Consider the following 23,361-nt stretch of genomic DNA (forward strand, 5'->3'; position numbering starts at 1 on the left):
TATTTCCGTATAGTAATTATTTTTGTGCTAATATCTTTTTGTGCATACAGTAATATATTTTTACTTGTTTCTTTGTCACTGAAAATTATCCCGGACATTGCAGAACAGACAAAACAGTTTCATCCTGTCACTGGCTGTGAGTAATCTCAGTGTTGTCTCCACTTTTGCTTTATGAATTTTGTATCATTACCAGGAAAAAAGCTTAATAACAATATATGCTAAAAAAATAGTTGACTACTGCATACCTGCTTTAAATGAAATGAAATGTTTATTCTTTCTTTTTTGAAAATGTAAGAGACTTCAGTGTGAAGCTGTTCTGAGTCATGTATCAAGGCACTAGAGGTGTCGTTCCTCACTGGGACAGAGCGAGAGCTTTACTTAAAGGCTCAATGATGTTAACATATTCTTCCCAAGTGGTTCACATCCCAGGACCTCAAACCATTTCATGAAAAATAATTAGTTATGCTTCAGCACAGCTGCTGCCAGGTAGGCCAGTTATCCACAATGTTAGAAGAGAAACTGAGCCCCAAACAGGCTGGTGGTTTGTGAGGATCACAATGCTGAGGGGGTGAGGTGGGAATCCTGACCTGGCCTCTTCAGGGGCAGTGTCCTTACACCTGTGCTCCATTCCATTGTTCCAGCCACATCTCTGAGTTTGCAGAACAAGCTGTGAGCTAATATCTAATTGTTTCTATATTTATTTCCCTCCACTTTCAAACTTCTGCTGCCTTGCTTGCAGTTTTAATTCTTTTGGAAACACTGCATAATTTTGGATCACTTTCAAAAATATTTTCTCTGGTTCAAGCACACATTGAGTGGGATGTGAAGGAGAATCTCTTGACTGTTGTGCAAGGGGTCAGAGAAGACTTCTGCCTGACACACTAATTCTTGTGCTGGCTTTAAGCACATCACCAGGGCATAAGGCTTGTTTGTTCCTGAATTGTTGAAATCACAAGGTGGAAGCTGACCCCACGCGAGGGGTGTCACTAGGGCACTTACAGCTAGAGCTGCAGAGTGCAAGTAAATGAGTTACTTTTTTTTCCTTCTGTTTTCTGAGTTCTTGAGAACTAATTTTATAATATGTACGTATGTGTAATTTATTTATGGCTTATATTTCTGTTTACCAGTATTATTGGCTTTAATTCGTGGTAGCATCAGAATAACTTCCCATCTCCTGCTTATATTTTTGGCAAGCAGTGAAAATGAGAGGTGGGCCTGTGGGAACCTCATGACATTTAGACTACACATCAGCTAAATATACCCCAACAAATACAACGGTTTCTAATAGGGAAATCCATCCTGTACAGGCATCATTTGTGTGCTCAGACACACAAGATAGCCTTGCTTTGCAAACCAGTTTTGCAATTTGAGTTTTAAAAACAATTACTGAAACATGGCTGTTCTCTCATGACAGACATTTCAAAATTTGTCCCACTGCTTTTTCTCAAGATTATCTTGAAAAAAAAAGTGGGTTTTTTTGTTTCCCCACTTTCTTTGTTAAGAAATGAAGTCAAAACTTGCAGATAATACTAGCAGGATAACTTCAAAAAAATATCTTTTTTACCTATTTTTAAATACAAGGGAACTATATTTTGTTTTTATAGTATATGTTTATATAGAATAGAATAGTGTATGTTTATATAGCATAGAATGTTTTTCCTTTGCTTCCATTTTGGGAGAACCATGAACTAAGCTCATACAGGGGCTGTTTGTTGAGATTTTGTAATTTCATTCCTACTCCAAGTTTCTGTCAGAAATTCTGCTCAGCTGTGCTTAATCTGTCATGAGGGACTTCAGAATTAGTCTCCTCTTAATTATTGAACAGCTTATTTTCTAATGCTTTTTGTCTGCTCTTTTCTGGATAATTATTGTGAGTAGATTTTGACCTTTCTGTTTTCCCTTTTTCAAATCAATACAGCTAAAACAGGCCTTCTTTCAGGAATATATCTCCAAAATATGCAGCCACCCTGTTTTTCAGTCTCTAAATTCTTGTTTAACATGAAGGCCAAGTATGATGAACCTTTGGAATGGAGTTTTCTAGAGGCCAAGCGGCTCTTTTTCCAAACCCATCTTATATAAATTACCTTCAGGGAGCACAGTTCACAGCCCTGTTTCTCTCTGGGTTACAGAGGTAATTCATCAATTATGTAGAAATAATCATAGAAGCACCATGGCCTTACCAGTTGCCAGGTTATTACTGCAAAGTACTTTTTATCTCCTCAACCAATTGTGATGTCCCTGTGAGAGGCACTCAGCCCCTTGCAGGATGAGGCCCTACATAATTTCTGATCACATCCTTGGCTCCTCTTGGTAGGGCTGGGCTTTAGCTCTGAGTCAAGCTAAGAGAGTGGAGTGGCATGGAGAGTTAGAAGGGTTAAAGATGGGAAACATTCATGGATTTACATTGCCTGCACCAAGATAGGACTCTTCAGAGCTGCAAGTAATTGCTCTGAGAGAGTTTTGAAGCAGTCAGTTTGTGGTGATACCAGTTAAGGAATGGTGGCTGTAGCTGTGTATGGGGTTGGGATTCCTTAGAGGAACGGTCGAGCCTCACTAACAAAATGATTGTCACTTTGGCTTACGGAGCCTTCCACTTCTAAACAGTTACATTGGAAGTAATAACCAAAAAAATAGAGAAACCAGTCAGCACAGCATTCAGTTAGAATTAATTACTCCATAGTTAGGTAGCTCTGATTTAATTTACATTCCTGAAAAACACCATTAAGACAGTCTGACTGGCTTAATTAATTTTCTCTGCTTCCACACACAGATCAACTTGACATCATTTCAATGGCTGAAACAACAATGATGCCTGAGGAAATTGAGCTCGAGATGGCAAAGATCCAGAGACTTCGGGAAGTCTTAGTCAGAAGAGAATCAGAACTCAGGTTTATGTAAGTATCAATCCTTCTGGGAAAACATTATGCAAAATTAATCAAAATAGGAAAGAATGGTACTTAGACTACTTTTATCTGCTTGACATTTTAAAAGGGAGAAAGATAAAGAGCATCCCAGTTAGGTGAGCACTTACAAAATGCCGTTGGGAAATGATTTTTGTAGTTGCAAAGGAAATTACCTTTTTTTAATTCAGCACCTTTTTTTTTTATTCAGCACAATTTGCAGAGTACATAAAACAGATCTCTTGCTTACAAAAGGAAACTTTAGCAAAGTATATGTCTATGGAGCATATTTTCTTACCTGATTTCAGTCCTTTGTGGGAAGGATGTTTGTCTGAACAAAATATCAACAGGTAGGGGATTTGAAGCATCCACAGTCTAACCTAATTCAGGCTTTATTCCTACTTCATCAGCGGTCTTAGACAGTTCATGTCACAGGAGAGCACACTGTGTTCTGCACTAATAGCAGCCAAGATTTGACATTTGTTAAATGGAAGCCATTAAGTTATGAACACAAAACACTTTCTGATGTATCAAATTAAATGGGAATACTCCAAGAGGGATTTTCAAAATTGCCAAAAAGGTCAGGCATAGGAGCCTCACTGAAGGTTCATGAATATTAATCCAATTCTGATGATGAAGTCAATAGGGTTAATATTCCTAAATCATTGAATTTAGAAGATCAGAGCTTATTAATAAGAAATGTATTATTTTGAAGTGTCCTCTCTGAGTATCCGAGGTCAGAAACAACTTGCCGACAGGCCAAGAACTTCAGTAGCTCTAAAACCTGCTGAACTCAGACCCTTGGCATTAATGAAGCTTCAGTGCCCTGAAAAAACTCACTGGCTGTCTTCTCACGTTAAAGTACAGGGGACTGGTACTTTGACCCTTACGCTGGAGGTTAACTTTAGTGCCCTGACTTGCATTGCCAGAAGCTGAAAGCATCACCCCTCTGCAAACAGCACAGACATCTATCTCTGAGTATTATCCCAGAAGACTTCTGCCCAGAATCACTGCTTGGACATCTTTGGAAATAAGGATTGGTAGTAGTGGCACTGACCTTTGATAATGCCATAGTGGTACAAATAAAGTGAACAGGAAAGGTTTTGTCACTCCTGCTCCTGGTAGTGAAATAACTGCTTGGTTATTGGTTTGTACATAAATTTAATCTGGAAGAAGCCTCATCAGTGAACCCTGCACTTCTCTTGACATTTTCTATATCAAACAAAGCACTGAAATAAACTGCCCCAGTGAATGAGAGCAATTGTTCTGTTTGTTCTGGTATCCAGTCTGTTCTTTGCATTTCCCCCATGCTCACACTCTTTACTCTGTATTGCCTGGCAGATGTTTGAGTAAGGGATTTAACACAGAAGAGCTTGCTTATTGAAGAGGGAATAGAACTGATGTTCACACTGTGCCCTGTTCTCCTTCTGCGTTAGATCTCATCCTCACACACTGCCTAGAGCTGCCCAGGAGCACTCCCAGCCTCTCCCTGGCACAGGCAGGAAAGTTCTTCTGAGCAGCAGAGTCTCCATGAGGCTTGGCCCAAGGTACTGGCAAAGCAGGCAGGTGACAAAGGCAGCGACTGCAGAGGTGGCCTCAGTTTCTGTCTTTTCTAAGTCATGGAGTGCCACAGTCACAGACCCTCTCATTCTTTCAGCAGGAGCAGACCAAGATGACCACTTTTCCAGGGATATTCACACAGCTTTCTAGCCCAGCTGCTCCCTGCTGTGTGGCAGAATATTCTGACTCTGCTCATTAATCCTTGAGGCACTTAAATTCACTTTGTTAGCACCACTGAATGAAATGGCCAAAAAAATTGTCTATTTGGCTTTATCTAATTTTTTAAAATGTTTTTACAATTTAGCCCTGACAGGAGAGAAGCATATTGCTAGTGATACCCAAGTAATACAGCAGCACCTGTTCTTTACTGCTTTCATGCTGGATAGTTTACACTGATGGAAGGGCTCGGCTGCATTAGTCTTCAATGACAAACATCTTCTAATGACAAATGTATTTTAATGACCTGTTGCTGAGATTAACAGCACAAATCATGGTTACCTCAGTGGTCCAAGTTTTGTATCTGTTTAACTAAGCAGATTACATAAACTCTAATTCGCAGACAGATTGTGGAAGACTTTATATGTAGCCTTTTTTTTTTTTTTTCTTTTCATTTCTGAAGTAATGAATTGCCAATGTCCCAAGACCAGAAGTCTGTATGTAGGTCATGAATTTTAGTAACTGATTTCTTCTGACAGGACTAGATTCCCCTGGGAATGACCTATACAACCAGCCACATGAAACTGAGCCTCCTCAGACAGGTTTAAGGCAGACTCAGCTTTGAACCCTGCTAATAAGCAGCACTACACCTACGCTCAGACCACGGAGTGCCAGACCAGCTTTAATGAGAACCACATCTCTTTAGTTCTTGCTTCTGTTTTAGCTTTTCCTTTAATTATAGCAAAAGGATAAAACACACACATAGTGTTAGAGAAACTGTGTGGTATGTTTGTATTCCCTTTTTTGCCCTTCATGCTGTTAGCAACAGAATAGAAATTCTCTTGAATTGGGGTGTTTTTACAGTTCTTACGAAAGCATGAACACGATGAAACGATTCTGTATCGCTTGCACATCCAGCCACAGCTTACATTTCCAGCTATGTTTTTTAAAGTAATGGTTCATTCTTCTCACTGTCTGTCTGTCTGACTGATCTTTTTATTCACATGTAGCCAGATCCTAAAGCAGGACAAAGTATATTGTAGCTGCGCTTAAAGAAAGCAGTGCTCTGTAGCTGTGCACAGAGTGTGTCCCCAGCCCTCACGGTGCCCGTGGCTCCCTCCTGTCACAGGCACACACGACCTGTCAGCTCTGCTTGCACACCCCAGTAGGTGCCACCGCTCTTCACTGCATTTAAAAACACTCAGGCTCAAGAATAAGGAGACAAAACTCTGCAAGCTAGACCTGCTGCTGATGGAAACCACAGCAAGCTCTTCTTCTGTCAGGTTTAATCCATGGAAGGAACATACTTTGAGGCTGCTAATTAAATTTACTATTTTCCATGAAGAAGATGCAAATGTGGTAGCCATAAAATAAGGACATTTGGCAGAGAACAGCTCCAGGTTAGCATATCAGCCAGTAAAAAGCCCCCAACAAACCCAACTAAAAAAAAAAGCCCTAGCAAGGTCTAGATGTTAATGGACCTGGAATTGGTTTGCATTTTTCACACTTCTGTGTGTGAACAAGGAAAAACTGTTCCTGTTGGTATGTGAGATCATCAGTAACGTAATGTTCTTTCTGGCAGTTCCTCAGCTGTGGTTTGTATAGCACGTGTCTCTCTTCAAACAATACAAACTCTGCATGAGGGATTCCTTGGCAAAACGTAGAATCACAGAACAGTTAGAGTTGGAAGGGACTCACTGACTGGTGGACATGTACTAATACCCATCAAAATGATTTTAAAATTCAGAAGATATATTTAAGAAGGTGTTGCAATTTTACAGCATCTCTGTACCAGGCCCACAAATGATGTGCTGTCCCCAGTCCCACAGAGCAGCACATACTGGTTTTTAGTGACAGACCAAGGATTCACTCTCAGACAAGCATAGATATTTCTGTAGTCTACTGTATTAAAAAAAAAACCCTTCCCCAAAATACAGAAAAAACCATCTGTGAGAACAGTGGAAACAAGTTTTACCCTGTGTAAAAATGAAACAGCAGAAATTTTTATGTGGAGACCAGAAATAGCCATACAGTTCCATTACATGTAATTTTTCACTCTTTTGTACTGCTTTGCAGTCCTTTGTACACTCTTTCCTCTGCCTTGCAGAGAGAAGTGGAAATTCCTTACTGGTGCACTAAACATAAAAGTAAGACCTCATTTCAGTAATTAAAAACTAAAGCACTTAGAGATGAAGTGTAGTCACACAAAGATATATTTAAACAGTATGACTTTCTGGAACTCTAAAGTGAAGCAAAAGCATACAGAAACTCCAACAGACATCTCTGATTTTCAAATTTCAAATAATAATTTTTATTGCAAAACACAGCTTTTTAATTCCACTGTGTGAAATTTAGGTGTGTGACAGCTTATTCTTGGCCTGTCCCTTGAAATTTTTTTATTTGAAAAGCAAGGAAAGCAGCTGAACGATTTTATCTATTTGACAGACTATTTGCTATATACCACAGTGAAATAGTTCATCCTGTAGCATATACTTTATAGGAGGCCAGTTTTCTGATAATTCTTGTTTTTCATTTTATTGATACAAAGAAACAAAGAAAGAAAAATGAGCTGAAGCAATGGACTAACAGGTCATGAAGTTCCCCAAACCATTGTGCACATTTCAAGTTAGGTATTAACCTTTGTAAATGTGTCCTTTGCTTTGCTCTTTGTTTTTGTTTCCTCCTTTAAAAAAAAAAGGAGGGCAGCTGCAAGCAGCTGTACCCTTCTTATCCAGGAAATCCACACTACTTCTGGCTGAATACCTGCTTGCTATGAAGAACTATCTAAAGTTCATAAGGAGACAATTTTCAGATTATAAAATCAAGCCTTTCTCAATTAGGTAATGCCACAATTTATGTTGCACAATCATATTTTAGCTCAGGCAACCTCAGTCACAGCAGAGCAGATGCACTGTGATTTGCTCTGTAATTACATTATCAAATCCTATTTTTGTCTCAAGACCCTGCCTTGCTTAGTGCCCAGGATGGACCTCCTTGGGATATGTCCAGGTTATGTAGAAATTGTGGTTGTTTGTAGCATCTCTCCTTCAATGCTACTGATACTATGAAATTTCATAAAATTATGCCAGGAGCTGTTGTGACCATCTCCAGCCAGCCCAGGAAATGAAAATGTAGCTTGAAGCCATCGTATGCTATCTCCAGCTCTTCTTGGTTTGTTTTTAGAATAGCTGAGAACTCAGCATATATTCATATGAAGGAGACAATATGTACAGAAAAGCATCAGTTTATAGCCTGCCAGCATTCCCCCTCCTTCTCTTTTTAGGCTTCTTTCAGCTCCTTTCTTAAAATGTTGTCTATAAAAAGAGTTTTGGGTCAAACTGTAAATGTTCAATCTGTCTGTACTGTTAAGGAAAGCAAACACACCCCTTCAGAACATGCACGCTCTCTCTTCCTTTCTAATTCTCCTGTCCCATTTCCTTTTTTTTTTCCTTTCCTGGTGAGATAACAGACCCAAAAGCTGAGAGAGCTGCTCAGGCAGCATCCTCTTTGTCACATTTGCCGCACATTTAATGTGTTGCTGCTGTGGATGTGTTTGGCTTCAGAGGCAGTTTAGGATCGCTGGGGGCATGGAAATCTACTGTGCTGAAAGACACAATTGTGAAAATGGATGATGCATGTGTTAGCTCAGTTTAGCTGACAGAGAGAGGCAGCAAACCCTCAGACCTCTATGTGATACAGAGCAGATGAAAACTGAACTTCTGAATCATTTGTAGTGCAAAAGTTGTGCATTTTAAAATGCATTAGCACGTTGGGAGCCAGTAAATATTATTAGTAAAGGTGAGATCTTCTCACCCACAGTTATTGCCTATGCCTGTGGAAAGGCATGGAATTCTTATAAAATAGCATCCACTGTCATCATGAAACACAGTCTGTGGGAGATCTGCCAGTGCCTGATACTGCTGGCTTTCCAGATGGGAAGCAAAGCTTGAAGCAAGCTATATTGGATGACCTTGAACTAAAACTGTGGTGGTTGCTTCCACCTGTGATAGATGTCTTGGGATGGTTATTTCTGCCATGTAGAATGGCAGAAAATGGCAGAAACTGAATGGCAGTTTGTTCATGTGTAGGGAATAGAAGATATTAAACATAAAGCCCTATTAGGTTGCTTTAGCCAATTACTGAAAACATTTTACTCATTAAACTTTTTTTTTATCTGTAAAAATGCTATAAATACAATGGTGTATTTGCTGAATGTCTGTGTGGTTATTACATCACTAAACTAATACTGTGAAGATGCCAAATTCACCTCCACACTGACTCAGAATTAAAATTGGTCATTGTATACTCTCACTACACACGAGTAGGTGACTCCCTCTTCTCCAGAGTGCTAATAATATTTACATCATCCACATTCTCCATAGATCTATTCAGGATTTTAGACCATTTTATACTATTATGGTTGCTTACTTGAAATCCTGGACCTTTTATGTAGAAAAGTTTGCTGCAACTTGACTTTGCAGTCCCACAGCTTCATTAGCTGTCCAGAGTACATAATTTATCCCTAGTTTGGTTTTTTTTCTTGCTTCAAATCAGGCTTACTTTTTCTTTACTTGCCTTTTAAACCTTTATCCTTCTCCCAGTTTGCAAAACCCATAAATCTCTGTTGTCCTGCTGTGACATTGATGTGTCCATTGCTGGTAGTAGTTGAGGTGGAATAGTCAGTAATGGTCATTCTGGAGGGTGTTGGGTATAATGGTAGAATCTCAAACTCAGGGCAAATTCATGGAGAAAAATGTATAGTACATACTCCTTCTAAGAACAATAGGACATCCGTAGGGGTCAGATAGGAGTCTCACCTTTATGTCATTTGCAATATACACAGCACATTGGTATTTTAAGTACAGAAAAGTATCTCTGATGATTGCCTGCCTTTATGCAACCACTGCAAAGGGAAGCAACTCCAAAGTACGCAAGAACTGCTGAAATGAGAGGTCAATTCCCTTGGTGATGACAACCCTAAACAAACCAACTTGGAAATCCCATGTTTTAATTTAAAATGGGTGCAGTAAATCTAGTAGACACAAAGTGGGAAAATGAAACAGTCTCATTACTGGCTGAACTTGGAAAGTAATGCTGCAAAGTACTACAAAAATGTGTACGTGGAGTGTTCCATTCTAAAGTGAGAGAAGGCAGCAGTAATTGCTGTCGTTGTATGAACAAAATTAATTTCAAATTTGAATTCTTTTTTGAACCAAATACTTTAACACTCTTACAAGTGTCTCACTAATGTGACATCAACTCTGATTTCTCAGTGGCTTCATGCCTCCTGTGGCAACAGAGCCCCACACTGAGCATCACCCTGGGGAAGAGAGAGGAAAGAGAGAAAACAGGCTGTCAGAGGTGTGAATAGCAGTGGTAACTCACTGGTTATATATTGCTAAGCAGGTATTTTGACTTTTGCTTTCTTGGGTACTTTTGATTCTTTTGCTCCTTTTTTATTTTGTACTGTATAATATCTGTTTTCTGTCATCTAAGGTTAAGCATGGAATTCCCTTAGGACTGTTTACTTATGTGTTGAGCATCTGGTACTTTTCTCTGAGTTTGGCACCTTGCTGTTACTGCAGTGTAAATAAATAACACCAGCAAAACCAGATTTTTGCTCATGAATAGAGCTGTTGTTGTTGTCAGTGTTTTCTGATAAGATCCGTCTTTTCATGGAAAGGAGCAATAAATCTTTTTTCCTTCACTGTTCTGGAATCTTAACAATACAGCAGATTTCCTTCCTTTTTTTTTTTTCTTCCTGATTGTATCTTGCTCTAGGAACGTAGGATGCACTTGGGGAGGCTGTAGAGAAGGAGGCAGTTGTGTGATGATACATACTATTCAATAGATACACCTGTCGGGTTGTCGGCTTCGTAAGATAAGGCACCATTAGGGAAAACACCAAGCCCAGCTGTAGAGGGACACCATGGCTGTCCCACTGATACAGCCTGGTGTGGCACAGGCTCTTCTGCAAGACAGGGTTAAGTTGTGGCTGTGTCCCCATTGAGCTTTGCTGTCCCAAGCACGTTGCAACAGTGTCCCAGCCGCAAATAACCAGAGCCCTTGAGACAATAACCAGGAAACTGCAAGCTGTGAAATGGCACAGCATGCTTTTGTAATGAAAGTTGTCAGATAGTCAAAGCTTGAGGTCTCTCGGATTAGGGACAGCATTTCTAGGGGACTGCCAAGGGTCTGGGAGCCTCAAGGATGTCAGTGTGCCCACTGTAGAGCTGGGAGGTCCTGTAAGGTCCAGCTCTGCCAAGTCTCCCAGCTCCTCACATGGGAGCCTGGAAGCCTGAAGAACATCAGTTCAGGACAGAATTGCAAAGTTCTGGACTGTGCACTTTAAGCTAAAAGTTCAGAGATCAGCTCTCAAAGGGGAAGGAAAATGCCTTAGTTCAGTTTGATCTCTCTGCAGACCCATCTCCTTTGCCCTGTTTGACAGCAAACCATCAACCCCAGAAGAAAACACATTACACTTTCAGATGTTTGGCTGTAAAAATGGTGCATTAAAATACTCAGAAAGGAAAAGCATTTTTTTAGTGTATAATGATAAACATATCATTCGGAAAGTATTTAATTAATTGTAAACTTGCTAGTTGAGATGTTTGTGTCTTAGAAAAAATGTAATAGGAATTTTTATTATTGTCTCTGTTGGACAGCTAGAAAAATAGTTCTTTAATAAAGACTTTTCTTTAAACAGCATTTTCTACATTGAATATGTGTTGTGGTTGTCACAAAAATACTGTTAATAGAAGAGGGAGCAGCTTTAATCTTTTGACATTGTCATTTTTAATCCAGAAATTTAGCACTGTATTTCCAGATGTAACCTTTAATCCCAGACTGTTTTTCAGTTCCCAGTTCTTAGCTACCTCTGCTCTGGTTTGCATGAGTGGAAGGGACAATGGATTGTCCCTTCCACTCAAGCACATCATGCACACGTGGCACTCACAGTTCCTGGGCCCCCCGCCCCGTTTGGACAGTTGAGCTTCCTCTAGGCAAGGATGTTCTGTAACCAAGTGTCCCTCTTGCCCTGTGGTATTTCACTGGTCCTTCTCACTTGTCTTCTGCTATAAATAGGAGAGTAACCAGTGAATTGAAAAGCCCCGAAATGGACTGTCAGTGTTTAATTTTATACCAGAAATCTTTATAATTTTTTTCAGCTGTGATAAATAGTTGCTCTTCTGGTTTTAAAAATAAGAAAGGGTCAAACCATGAAGGCAAATTAAGAAGGAAATGGGTCATCGATTCTGCTAGAGACAATGCACAGCCAGTCCTAGAGTTTCCTCCTTCAGGTGCCTAATATCCAAAACCAGAACTACCAGAGTAGTTTAAATGAACCACGCCCTATGCTTTTGCATAGAATCTTCTGTATGCTGCTGCAAAGGACTGATACTTGTGAATTTAAATCTGACTTCTTTATTGTCTATACATTTTTAGACAAATTAACTTAGTCAATTTTTGCCACATGGAGAAATATTCCCCTCCACAGTGGGGTAATTTCAGGAAAACTCCTCTTGTTACTATTGATTCGTGGTAAAACTTCGTAATTGGCAGACGAGATGGCCAAGCTCAAGAGAATTTAGCAATGTCAGTGAAAATGAAAAACAGACAGCCTCTCTAGACACTGTTCTGAATTTATGTGAAATATATCTTAAATATGACCCTTGAGGGACTGAGAATTTCAAATGCCATCTTCTCTTCTCTGAAACAACAGCTGAATTACAACATTACTGTGCTAGTTGTGGTTCATGCACTGTTCCTCCAGCAGAGAGCACTTTAAACAAGGAAAGTTAGACACACTTACTTCAATAGTGCAAGTTAATCACAGGACCTCTGATTTGTGAGCCGCCCTGCTCACAAATTGCCAGCTCTGTGTCTTCCAGCCCCAGCAGCACCAGGTGCTGAGCTAAATAACAGTGTGATAAACACACACCATAATGACTCAAACAACGTGTTCTGTATTCATTACATGTTGCCTGTGATCTCACAGATTTATAATTAGAAGATTTGAGTCACTAAGCCAAGCTGACAGGGACAAAAAGGAGTCAAATATAGAAGAGGAGCATCAGGTGGAGGTTGGTCTCTTCTCCCACATAACAAGCAAGAAGACAAGAGGAAATGGACTCAAGTTGCACAGGGAAGGATTAGATTAGATATAAGGAAAAATTTTTTGACTGAAAGGGTGATCAGGCATTGGAGCAGGCTGCCCAGAGCAGTGGTGGAGTCAGCATCCCTGGAAGTGTTCAAAAGACATGTGCATGTGGCACCTGGGGACATGGTGTAGTGGTGAGCATGGCAGTGCTGAGGTGGCTGTTGAACTCTATAATCTTATTTTCCAACCTTTACAAATCTATGATTCTATAAATTTATTGTGCTCTTGTTCTCCCAAGAACACTGTCACCATTGCAGATTCCCCACAGCTTTGGCAAAGCCATAAACACCTGCAGTACCCAAAGGCAGCCTCCACTGAAGTCCCTTGAATTTGCAGCTTGACATCATCCCCATCTATGTAGCAATTCTCTTTATTTCTATACCTCTCTTTACTTCAATCCCCCAGATTTCCCCATCACTACTGGTTGCTCTTGGCTGGTGCTCACCTTGCTCACTGGGGGCACCACCAAGGAGATGATCTTGTTATCCCTACATGGAGACCTTCAGTTACATAATCGTGTCAGCTTGTGACTTAGCATGATACCTGATTCTCAGGCCAGCTCCTAGACTGGCACTATCAAAGTCTTCAGAAACTCCAACAATTACAAGCATTTTACTCCTGGGACAGGAATGTATTAAAACAGAACTAAAAATAATCTGCAAACCCTCTTGTAAGAGAGGGAAGGAAACCAACAAACCCGGTCTACATTCCTTTTTTAACTTCAAGCACTTTAATCCAATAACTGAAAGCAAAGGAATCTCAAACCTCCTCTTATAGACATGCTAGAGGGAGCACAGATCTATTTCCAGCTTTGAAAGTCATTCAGCAAAGGCAGAAGCTCTCTAGACACACTGAACTGCTCTGCTCATCCTGAAATCAATGAAAATTATATTTGATGCTTATGTAGCTGTTACTAATAGTTCTTACACTCAAATATGAAGTATTTGTCTGTCTTGTTGGCCATCCCTTTTTCTTGGGTGACCACTAAGAGGGGTGTTTAGTGATTTTTTTCTATGAGCTTTCACTATAATTTTTCCTATCCATGACTCTAGATGGCACCTAGGTCTTACACCGGGGAATTTGCTTTTCTTCCTTGGCTGAAAAGAAGACAGAAAAATTTAGCTGTTGGGGAATAATTTCTACTGAAACAGAACAAAACAATTCTTTTGTGTCTGGTACAGAATGTTTCTTTTTTAAGTCCAGCCTCCCATTATCTTGCACAGCCTTTGAGTCTTGCCAGGGCACAGCTGAATGGGAGGGCTCTGCTGCGTTGGCATGCCCTGCTCCCCCTCAGTGCAGATGGTGCACAGCAGAGGTGACTCATGCTGTCACCTCACTTGTGGATCAGGTGGCAAGGACAGGGTGGCAAGGACAGCGCTTGGGGCACTCTCCCCGGGGTAGCTGGACCACAGAAGCATGTAATGGGGCTGAGTCACGGTGCCAGACCACTGCAGGCTCTCCCAACCCACTTATTTTCCTGTCATTTTGTGACATGTTTAGAAAATCTTTTTCTCATGCTGTTTATTCATTATGAGGTTTGGTTTTTTAGGTTTTTTAGTTTGTTTGTTTGGCAAACAGAGACTCTACTTGTAGGTTGTGATGATATAGCTTGAAATACTAAGAGAGAGAAGAAGAATACGTGCTTGTGTGATATCTCCAAGCATACAGAGGGTGCTCTGCAATAAGCCAGTAAGAAAGAGAAAAGCAGAAGTGCAGACAGTGTGTCAGGAATACATGAAAACACACTGAGAATTCATTCCTAGTTCAATACTGTTGCAATTACTCCAGGAATGGATTTGGGCTCCTAACAAGAGAAATGTTTTATCATACTCATAACTCATGTGTTTAGGATTCCTGGGCAGACATTTAAAACTCAGCTCTGGAGGCGAAACTGCCATATTGTAACTGCTGTTTGCTTCATTGATGTTTTTTCTACAACGTGAAAAATTATTTCACAGGGACTGGAAAGGATGTACCATCTCTTCCAGAGAAGAGAGAGTTCAGCAAAGGTTGGTTGTATATTGCAAATCTTAGGCAAATGTCTCAAGCAGCTTTGCAGGTAACTCAGCCAGGCTTGGAGGATGCCGTGTCAGTGCCTGTGCCATGCTGAATCTGCAGGGAAGAGTCACTGCATCCTGCACAGCCCCACACCCCGCCTGTGCTGCCTTTCTTCCAGAAAGCACCAGGCACACAGGGAGTGTCACAGAGCTTTGGAATGAGCTGGACAAGAATTTGTGTGACTTCTCCTCCAGCTTGTCTTGCATTGATAGATTTAACTTACAGGAGAGAATGGGCTGCAAACCGAAGTTCAGTGTGTTTCTTTAGCTTCTCTGTAGGTTAGGGGACCCAAAGGAGTTTTTCCTCCTCTATTCTGCAGATTGCTGCTCTCCTTAAGATTTCCAAAAGCTCTTTTTACTTCCTAAAGAGGTCTGATAGTAATACCAAGGTGCTGTCAGTCAAACCCTGCTGACCATCCAGCTTCCAAATGAGAAATACACAGGGATTTGATTTTTTTTTAATATATATATTTTTTTCTCAGAAGCAGCATTAACTTCTGGGACTCCTGTAACTACCTCACATCCAACATCCAGTGCATAAGGGGGAAAAGAGAGGAAGGTTCATAGTACCAGTACAGATTGAATGGCCTTCCAAGAGTTTTCCTCTCCAGGAGTTCCTCTTCTTCCCTTTGCTTCAAGGGCAACAAGGCAACTCTTTCCCAGGACAGCACCTGTCCCCCTACATTCAGTATTATTTGCTAGCAGATGCAGGATGTGCTTTATAGTTACAGGCAGCCATAGATCCTACTTTCATTAAGTCAGATGGATGAAGCTTTGGCATAGTCTCATATGTCCTTCAGCCATCCCTTTAGTCATTTAACCTTATTTTTTATTACTTTTTTCCTAATCAGCACTGTGGAATGGATGAAACAGAAAGGCTGTTTGACACAGATGGGAGGAAAGATGTTCCATGTGCTTAAGGGGATTGGTGCAGATGGTGGGTTTAGTTTTTGTCCGTCAGCACAATGCACCAGCCTGCAGAACTGGGACTCTGGAGAGGTCATCTGACTTATGATCTTTGGAATTCATGTGGTCACAGAGCTGTTACAGAGCTAAAGTGCTTTGGCCACAGATTTACTTCTCTGCTGTGTGTTACAAGGCAGGAACAAAGTTTAGGTCTCAGGAAAAAGAGATGCTAAGGATATACATGGAATATCAGCTACATGCTCTGCAGTCTAAAAACCAGCCAAAATAACAGGGAGGAAGTGCAACTGAAGCTGCAACGTGAGGCCAGTACCTTTGCCACAAATTAGGCATAGGGACTGTAGGGTCTACTGAACATGAATGATCCTGCTCACTTGGAATATACTGCTGCTGCTATTTAAAATTCCTGAAAAGCCTCAGAGAGGAGCTGTGCCATTAGCTTTTTGGAGTTCCTTAGCGAGGGCAGGGAGCCAAGCTGATATAGTAAAGTATTTTAATTAGTGTATTTCAGAGCTTCTCAGAATGAAGCCAAATCTACTCAATCAGGAAAAAAAGTCCTCTCTCTGTCTATCACAGAGATCTTTTGTAGAAACTCACTGTTCTCTTCACTGTTCTGTTCTAGTTGAGAGTGTGGCCCAATATCATTTGAATACAGCAGTTCACTATTGAATATTTCTTGCCAAGAAACTGTCATCTTTGTTAGCCATGGTCATCTTACTCAAATGTATGAACATGACACCCAAAGTACATGAACATTGAATAGATAAAGAACTGTGAGGTTTGCTCATATCCCAGCGTATTTTGAATACTGACTCTCCTGGGAGGACAGCATTTAAGATTAATTGATAAAAGTAATTTCAGTACCATTTAGTGTGATGGATCTCAAGAGTAAAGCAGGCTTTGCTTGTGATGAGCATGAATAATATGGGGAGTCTAAGTGAGAATATTCATCAGTAAAAACATCTCTGCCTCCAAATGTCCTAAACACACACAGCAATGGACTGTGCACTAGTCCTGAGGCAAACATGCTGATCTTCCCAATAAAACTAAGTCTTACAAGACAGATGGGCAGTGGGAGAGCCGATCCCAGCAGAGGTGACAGGGATACACAAAAGAAGAAAAGAGGTCAGCAATAAGGATTATTTGGAGAGGTATTTCACGGTCATATTTTGGGAGGAGGGGGGGTAAAAAGGCAGCAGAAACAGCTGTCATAGTACAGTGAAAGTAGCAGAACAGGCAAGATGGAATTAACCTAAGCAGCAAATAATAAAAGGATCAACATGTTTTACTAACAGGAGCAAAGCAGCTGAAGGACAGCTCCCTGCAGAGACCTGCGTTCCTTGCAGAGGCGGCAGGGAGAATAAAAGCTCTTGGGTTGTGATTAAAGTCTTATTTGTGCCAGAAACACCTACTTTTTCCACTCCTCACTTAAATCAATAATTTGGCTGCATTGTCCTTTGGGGGCTCGCTCTCACATATACACACACTCGAATCCCTCAGCCTTCCTCTCCTGAAATACCACTGTGACAACCCCTGCTCTGATGGCACTTCAGCTACCTTGGGGTGCTCAGGCAGCAGCCAATCCACCCCTCAAGCACAGAATTATGAAAAACAGAAGATCCGTGGGCAAGGAGAGTGTTGGTGAGATCCAAGCTGAGAATGTACAATTAATCACAGAGGCTGGGTTTGTGCTCTTCAGGGTGTGATTTCAAAATGGAAGCCCCAGATGCAGACCTTGCGGCCAACACCTGAGCCTTGGCTGCAGCTGTGGCTGAGACACTGAAATGAAACCTGTGCCAGGAAGCTAATGCTGAAGGCTGCTACCTTCCAGGGGAATCATTCAGTATGGCAGCTCTCTGGAGAAGCAGCAGTTTCAATGAGAACTGAAGGTGCAGCTTCTGCTAATGTTACTTTTTTGGGGTTTTTTTAAGCTGTCTTCTGTGTCTTAACATTGATGGACTTCCTGCACATATCACATAAGGATTTGAAGCATTCAGCATCAACTGTGGAGGACATTCACCGAAGGCACGAGACCTCAAAAATAGATAAATGCCAAATTATGACAGTTTCCAGATCTCTGGTATTAGGGCTGAATTATTAGTAAGGTCACCAAGAAAGCTGGTAGTGGGATATAAACCTTGCCCTGGCTGTGCCAAATAATGTAGCACCTTCTGCTGCCCCTTTCCAGACTCTCTGCTGTTCTCACCCTTGCTCTTTCCCTAGTGAAAACTGTTGCTGCAGTAAGCGCAGTATGGCATACCTGTCTTTTCCCAGGACACAAGTTCCCATTCCAGAATGTTCTCTGATGTTCAAGAAAGCAAAAGGCATTTGAAATTATTCATAGTGTATATGACCTATACACAAATTAGAGCCCAATAAGACAAGTAATCAAGGGCTCAGTGGGCATTTAGTATTAAATACCCTTTGCTTTCTGTTAAAATAGGTGAGTGAAGAGTGTCAGGATCCCCTCTGCCTTTCAGGCTCACGGGTCCCAGGTAAGGGCCAGGGTCATGTATTCAGATGAGATCTGGCCAATCCCATCAACACAGGGTGGAGTTTGCATGTCTGACCATGCTTTTTCTGTTTCTGCAGGATGGATGACATCCAGCTGTGCAAAGACATTATGAACCTTAAGCAGGAGCTGCAGAGTTTGGTAGCAATCCCAGGTAATGGCTGTCTTCATCCAGTACTAGGTTAATACTTGTGTTCCTGGCACCATTCCCACCTGTGCATCACCCACCCATGCCCCAACAATCAGAATCTCCTCCCCACAAGGTTGAGTTTCATATCTCTTTCCTCTAGTCCTTACTTTTAATTCCCATTTTCCTGTCCATCTTTAATCTCCATGTCACTAAATTTGTTTTCATGCTGTATTTCACTGCTCCTATGGCAGCAACCCTGCAAATATCACTCAAACAAGGAGCACATTCCTTATTTCTTGCACTCTCTTGGCAATCTCAAGGGAACCAAGTGGCACAGAGATTGTCAGGTAGAAAAGACAAGTGCTGAGATAGCAGAGATAAAAGAGGGAAAGGAGAAGGATTTATAACCATCACTGTGAACGTGATTGATTTTTTCCTTGCTACACCAATACATTGTCACACCTGTAGTTAAATCTACCTTCTAGAATCAAGAAGAACAGGTTTCTACAAAAAGCAAGGCCCAAAACTCTGGTTTGTGTTTTGCCATAAATCTCTGCAAATTCACTGTTTGAAGGAGGGACAGAGTTGTGGGGGCAGTTCTGCAGTTCTTGGCTCAAAACTCCAGCTGCCATCAGTGAGGAATTTCACTTCACTACAGCTTTGCCATTTGAGATGATCCACAACAGCCCTACTCTGCTGAAGAAAAAAAATACAGACAGATCCTGCAAAACACTCAGAAACTGCAGCGGCCATTTACACCACATATTACTGCACAGCCTCCAGCACTCTGCAAAAATAATTTGCTCCTGCTTAACTATTAAGGCCAAGTTTTGACTGTGCTTTGGTTATCTTCATTTTTCTTCCTCACGTTTTATTGTGCAACTTTGAAGGACTACTTTGTCCTCAGAAAGGAGAGAGGTCACTCGTGACACAGGAAAGAGGTCTGCTCTGAAACCACCCACTCTTAGCTTGTGTGAGAACTTTGCCACATTTTGCACCCAACAGAAATAGATTAATAATATTTCTTACTTTTTCTTTCCTTATACTTCTTAGTTATGTGTAGGTCACATTTTAAATTTTTAATAATAACACTGTTGGTTCATTATTCGTTCAAATGGTACTGGAGGGGATTAGAAATCCTAGAAAGTATCTGTGAATGCTGCCCCTTGCCTCACCTTTCTAATCTGCAAGCTTTCCTGTCTAGACTTTTAACTTACAGATAGGGTTAATCAGCTTTCATTCTTTTGGTGTTTCTGCTGTTCGGTTTTTTTTTTTATCTTTTAGAAATGATTTTTCAGTCTCAAGGTCTCAAGCAGAGACCCACAGACAGCAGTTTCTCCTTAGCACTTTGCAAATCTCAGCAAACTTAAGACAAACAAATAGGTGTAGTTCCAGCAGCGGCATCTTTAGGCGGAATCACAACAGCTTGGTCTTAACAAAGACAAAGCAGCTGCTGGCATTGCCTAAGTGCTGACATAGCATGTGCCTAACCTAGAAAAACACATTCCAGAAATGGATTAATTCTCAGTATCTCTACCAAAATTTTCCTGTTGGAATACAGATTTGTATAGAGAACTGCTCCTTGGTTTCAGTAGACAGGGAATCAGTCTTTTAGTACACAGAATATGCAGTAGCTAATTAATATATTAGTATATATTAATATATTTTATAGACAGTTTCCTGGAGGATATAATGGGAGAGCACATCTCAGTTTAGGAAAAGGATAGATTGAAAGGAAGTAGAAAGTAGCTTCTACCTTCAGAAGTGAAGAGGGTCCTTGCTCCTTAGCCATAAGAGACAAAGCAAGAAAAAGCAGTGACTTCAAAGCATTCTTTTTTTTAATCTGTACTAAAACCAATTGTTTTGAAGTCTCTGATTAATTTACCTGTTTAAACTGTCTTATAACTTAAATCAGCAGACATAACACAGCTCAGATGCATCAGACTGCAGGCAGCCCACTCTTCTTCCATCAGCTCTCACTGTACTGAATTGTGTAGTTCTCTAAACACAGTTCTACTGCCCAAATCCCAAATTCTTGATTTAATACAAAGTGCCTTCACAGCTGATCAAAAATTTCAGCTTCTCAGAGAAATACGTGAGCTTGGGTTTGTCTCTGGCTTTCTCATCTCTGCTGCACTTGGTGGGTTGGAAGAGTTCTGTCTTAAATACATTTGCTTTATAGCCTGAAACAACAGCTCTGTACTCCTTAACAATTATGACTTTTAGTTTGTGACAGGCACATCTTTCATGCCACAAAAATGGTTGTTTATAGACAACCTAGCCATTCCAGACTGGCCAATTAACAAGGACATATAGCAATTACTCAGATTTTTGAAGCACAGGGAAAATAAACTTTCACTTTTTTCCCCCACATGTTAAAATTGATGCTATTTGTGGGGATTTGCAGCTCACCTGCCTTGTCAGAGTAGAAAAAAAAGTGTTGTTTTCAACAGCCAAAGCTGTCTTGAAACAGAGAAATAGTTCCTTTTGGTGTGATCTACTTCTGCCTGAGGTCAAATGGAGTTTGTACATCAGATTTTAATAAAGCATCTTGAACTGTATTCTTGCTAAAGCTCTTAAAAAAATTCCAAGCAACGTCTTGCAGAGTAATTGAGTATTAAAAATAAGCTTAGCAAACCCCATAGAGCCTTCAGACCATTAAGCTGATCAGAGTCAACAACAGCAAGTGAAGAGAGCAAAGAGGCAGTGACCTGGCTTGCTGGGGTTTTGGTGACTCAGGTCTGAAAAACCATTGACTTCAATCAGCAGTTGATTCTCAGGCATCTGCAGTGTCCTACACCACCCCCTCACACTCCCTAGAGTCCAAAGGAATACATTCTTTTCTCGTTTTTGACCAGAAAAAGAAAAAACGAAGATGGAGAAGCAAAGAGAGGATGAACTGATTCAGAAGATTCATCGACTGGTACAAAAAAGAGACTTTCTTGTAGATGATGCGGAGGTGGAGAGATTACGGTAAGAACCAAGAGCAACTGAACTTATTAGTGACAGTCCACAAGCCTAATAATACAATAGATTAAGTGACAAAATTTAAATCAAGATTAATGGGAGAGAATTGGTCCTTCAAAACAACTTACCAAGTTAAAAGTCTCCTCCCCATTCCATAGGAAAAAAAAAATTTAGATTATTCTAATTCTGTGGCTCTTTATCCCATTAATGATTCAGTCATCTCATGAATAACAGTGGGCTTTGGTCTCCTATTTTCCTACCAGAAACAGTCTGGGCATTTACCATTTAAAAGAAAAGGATTTATGCTGCTACCAGGCAATCCACGTAAGAAGTAGACATGACATGGAATTCTACAAGGGGCATATTTGTTGACATCTAGAATCCTCGTTTCTTAATTATTCATGTGCTTGGGTTTATTACTACTATTCCCATCTTGTCATAGCAAAAAAACCCAAACAACAACAAAAAGCCCCAAACCAATTAAAAAGCACTCAGTAGTACAACCCTACCTAACTTAAGACATAAGCAAGTTCTGAAGGGTTTCATCTCAGTAGCTGAGCCCAAAGTTGCCAAGAAAGTCTTCCTCAAAAGTTCACTTCCAGCACCCAAACCCGATCTTTTTTTTGAGATCAGCACTCTACAAAGAGTCAGTTTTGCTCTTACTTCCCCCTCTCTTTCAACAGTAAACACTCAATCCATTTATCCAAAATGACAATATCTCCTCCAACACATTTAAATTCTAAGCAAGCAAGGAGAGGACAAAGCAAAGCTTTTGCCAAAGTCCTGCAGCTGATCAAAGAGAGCTGGCCAAAGGCAGCAGCTGACAAGCAGCCTGAGCTAGAACTGAACCCAGAGCTCTCACTGAGCCCCATGTGCAAATTACAAAAGCCTCAGCAGCAGTTTTCATTTAGGCAAATATTTTGCTTTTTAATATGTGGCAAAATTAAATGTTTCTAAGAATAGCAAAGAAATTAATTGTTTACTAGTGACTTGATCCTAGCTGCTCTAGCTTCTACTGTCCCATTTACAGAGAAAACTGTCATTCCTCTAACATTTATTTTCCTTCTTTCCACCAGGGAAAAAGAAGAAGACAGAGAGATGGCTGAGTTCCTTCGCACCAAGTTAAAACCCATAGACAAAGCAACACAGTCTCCTACGAGTGAGTTCCTAATCATTAAGGAAAAAAAACAAGGACAAAAGGGAAAACTCCAAAGACAATTGATTAGAAGAGCACTTTCAAAGGCCAGCCTCTGGCAAAAGCTAGGTGAAGCTAGCTAGATCACCCAGAAGCAACACTGTGTGTCAGCAACCACCCCTTACCAAACTACCCCTTAAAACTGAATTTAAGTTCAGTTTAACATGTGGCCACTTCAGAATTGCTTTGTATGTTTTAAATATGCAAAGTATATTTGTATACACAGTACTACAACCTGCTTTTCTAAGCAGTTAGATTTTTGTTAATCATTTTCCTATCTGGTTCTGCAAAAATAACTGAAAAAAACTTCCTCAGATCCATGCTTGAATATGTGAAACAAAGTTTACCTGTTTTACTGCAGTCAAGATGGAAACTAGAGAAAAGACTGTGAACTTCCACAGCTGACCCAAATTTCTTACTTATTACCATCAGAAATAGGCTTTTGAATCACCCCAACCCAAATCACTTGTAGTCAGAATGGCAAACACACTGGTTTCTGAGAGACAAAGTATATTGTGTGAAGCCTTGGAAGCTTTTAGCTGCAACTTTCGAACAGAACAGTCACAGCAGGAGCTCTAGAAGTTCACAGGTTGATTTTGCCTTGTCTCAAGATGAGCTCTTAGTCAGAGAGTCAAGTGAGAGCAGTGTTCGTCTTAGAAAGGGACTTTGGTCCACCAGCCCAAGAGGTTTTTATCAAATATTCTGCCATTTTGTACAGATCAAGATCTTGCTCAAGAGTTTCCAGAGGGACTGGAATGACTGTGAAGTTCAAGTACAAGGCTGAGAAGAGACATTTTAAGAT

The 23,361-nt window shown here is 40.6% G+C and overlaps 1 protein-coding gene across 1 annotated transcript in view; it reads left to right on the plus strand.

Annotated features, from left to right (window-relative positions):
• BMERB1 (bMERB domain containing 1) overlaps window positions 1–23,361 on the plus strand; it is a 47,569-nt gene that overhangs the window by 20,291 nt on the left and 3,917 nt on the right. The window contains exons 2-5 of the mRNA XM_048321343.1: window positions 2,771–2,894; window positions 18,348–18,421; window positions 21,256–21,370; window positions 22,441–22,523. Coding sequence (XP_048177300.1) covers window positions 2,771–2,894; window positions 18,348–18,421; window positions 21,256–21,370; window positions 22,441–22,523 — 396 coding nt within the window. The remainder of the gene's footprint in view (window positions 1–2,770; window positions 2,895–18,347; window positions 18,422–21,255; window positions 21,371–22,440; window positions 22,524–23,361) is intronic.

The sequence above is a fragment of the Corvus hawaiiensis genome, chromosome 16, assembly GCF_020740725.1.
Source record: "Corvus hawaiiensis isolate bCorHaw1 chromosome 16, bCorHaw1.pri.cur, whole genome shotgun sequence".
Lineage (NCBI taxonomy): Eukaryota > Metazoa > Chordata > Aves > Passeriformes > Corvidae > Corvus > Corvus hawaiiensis.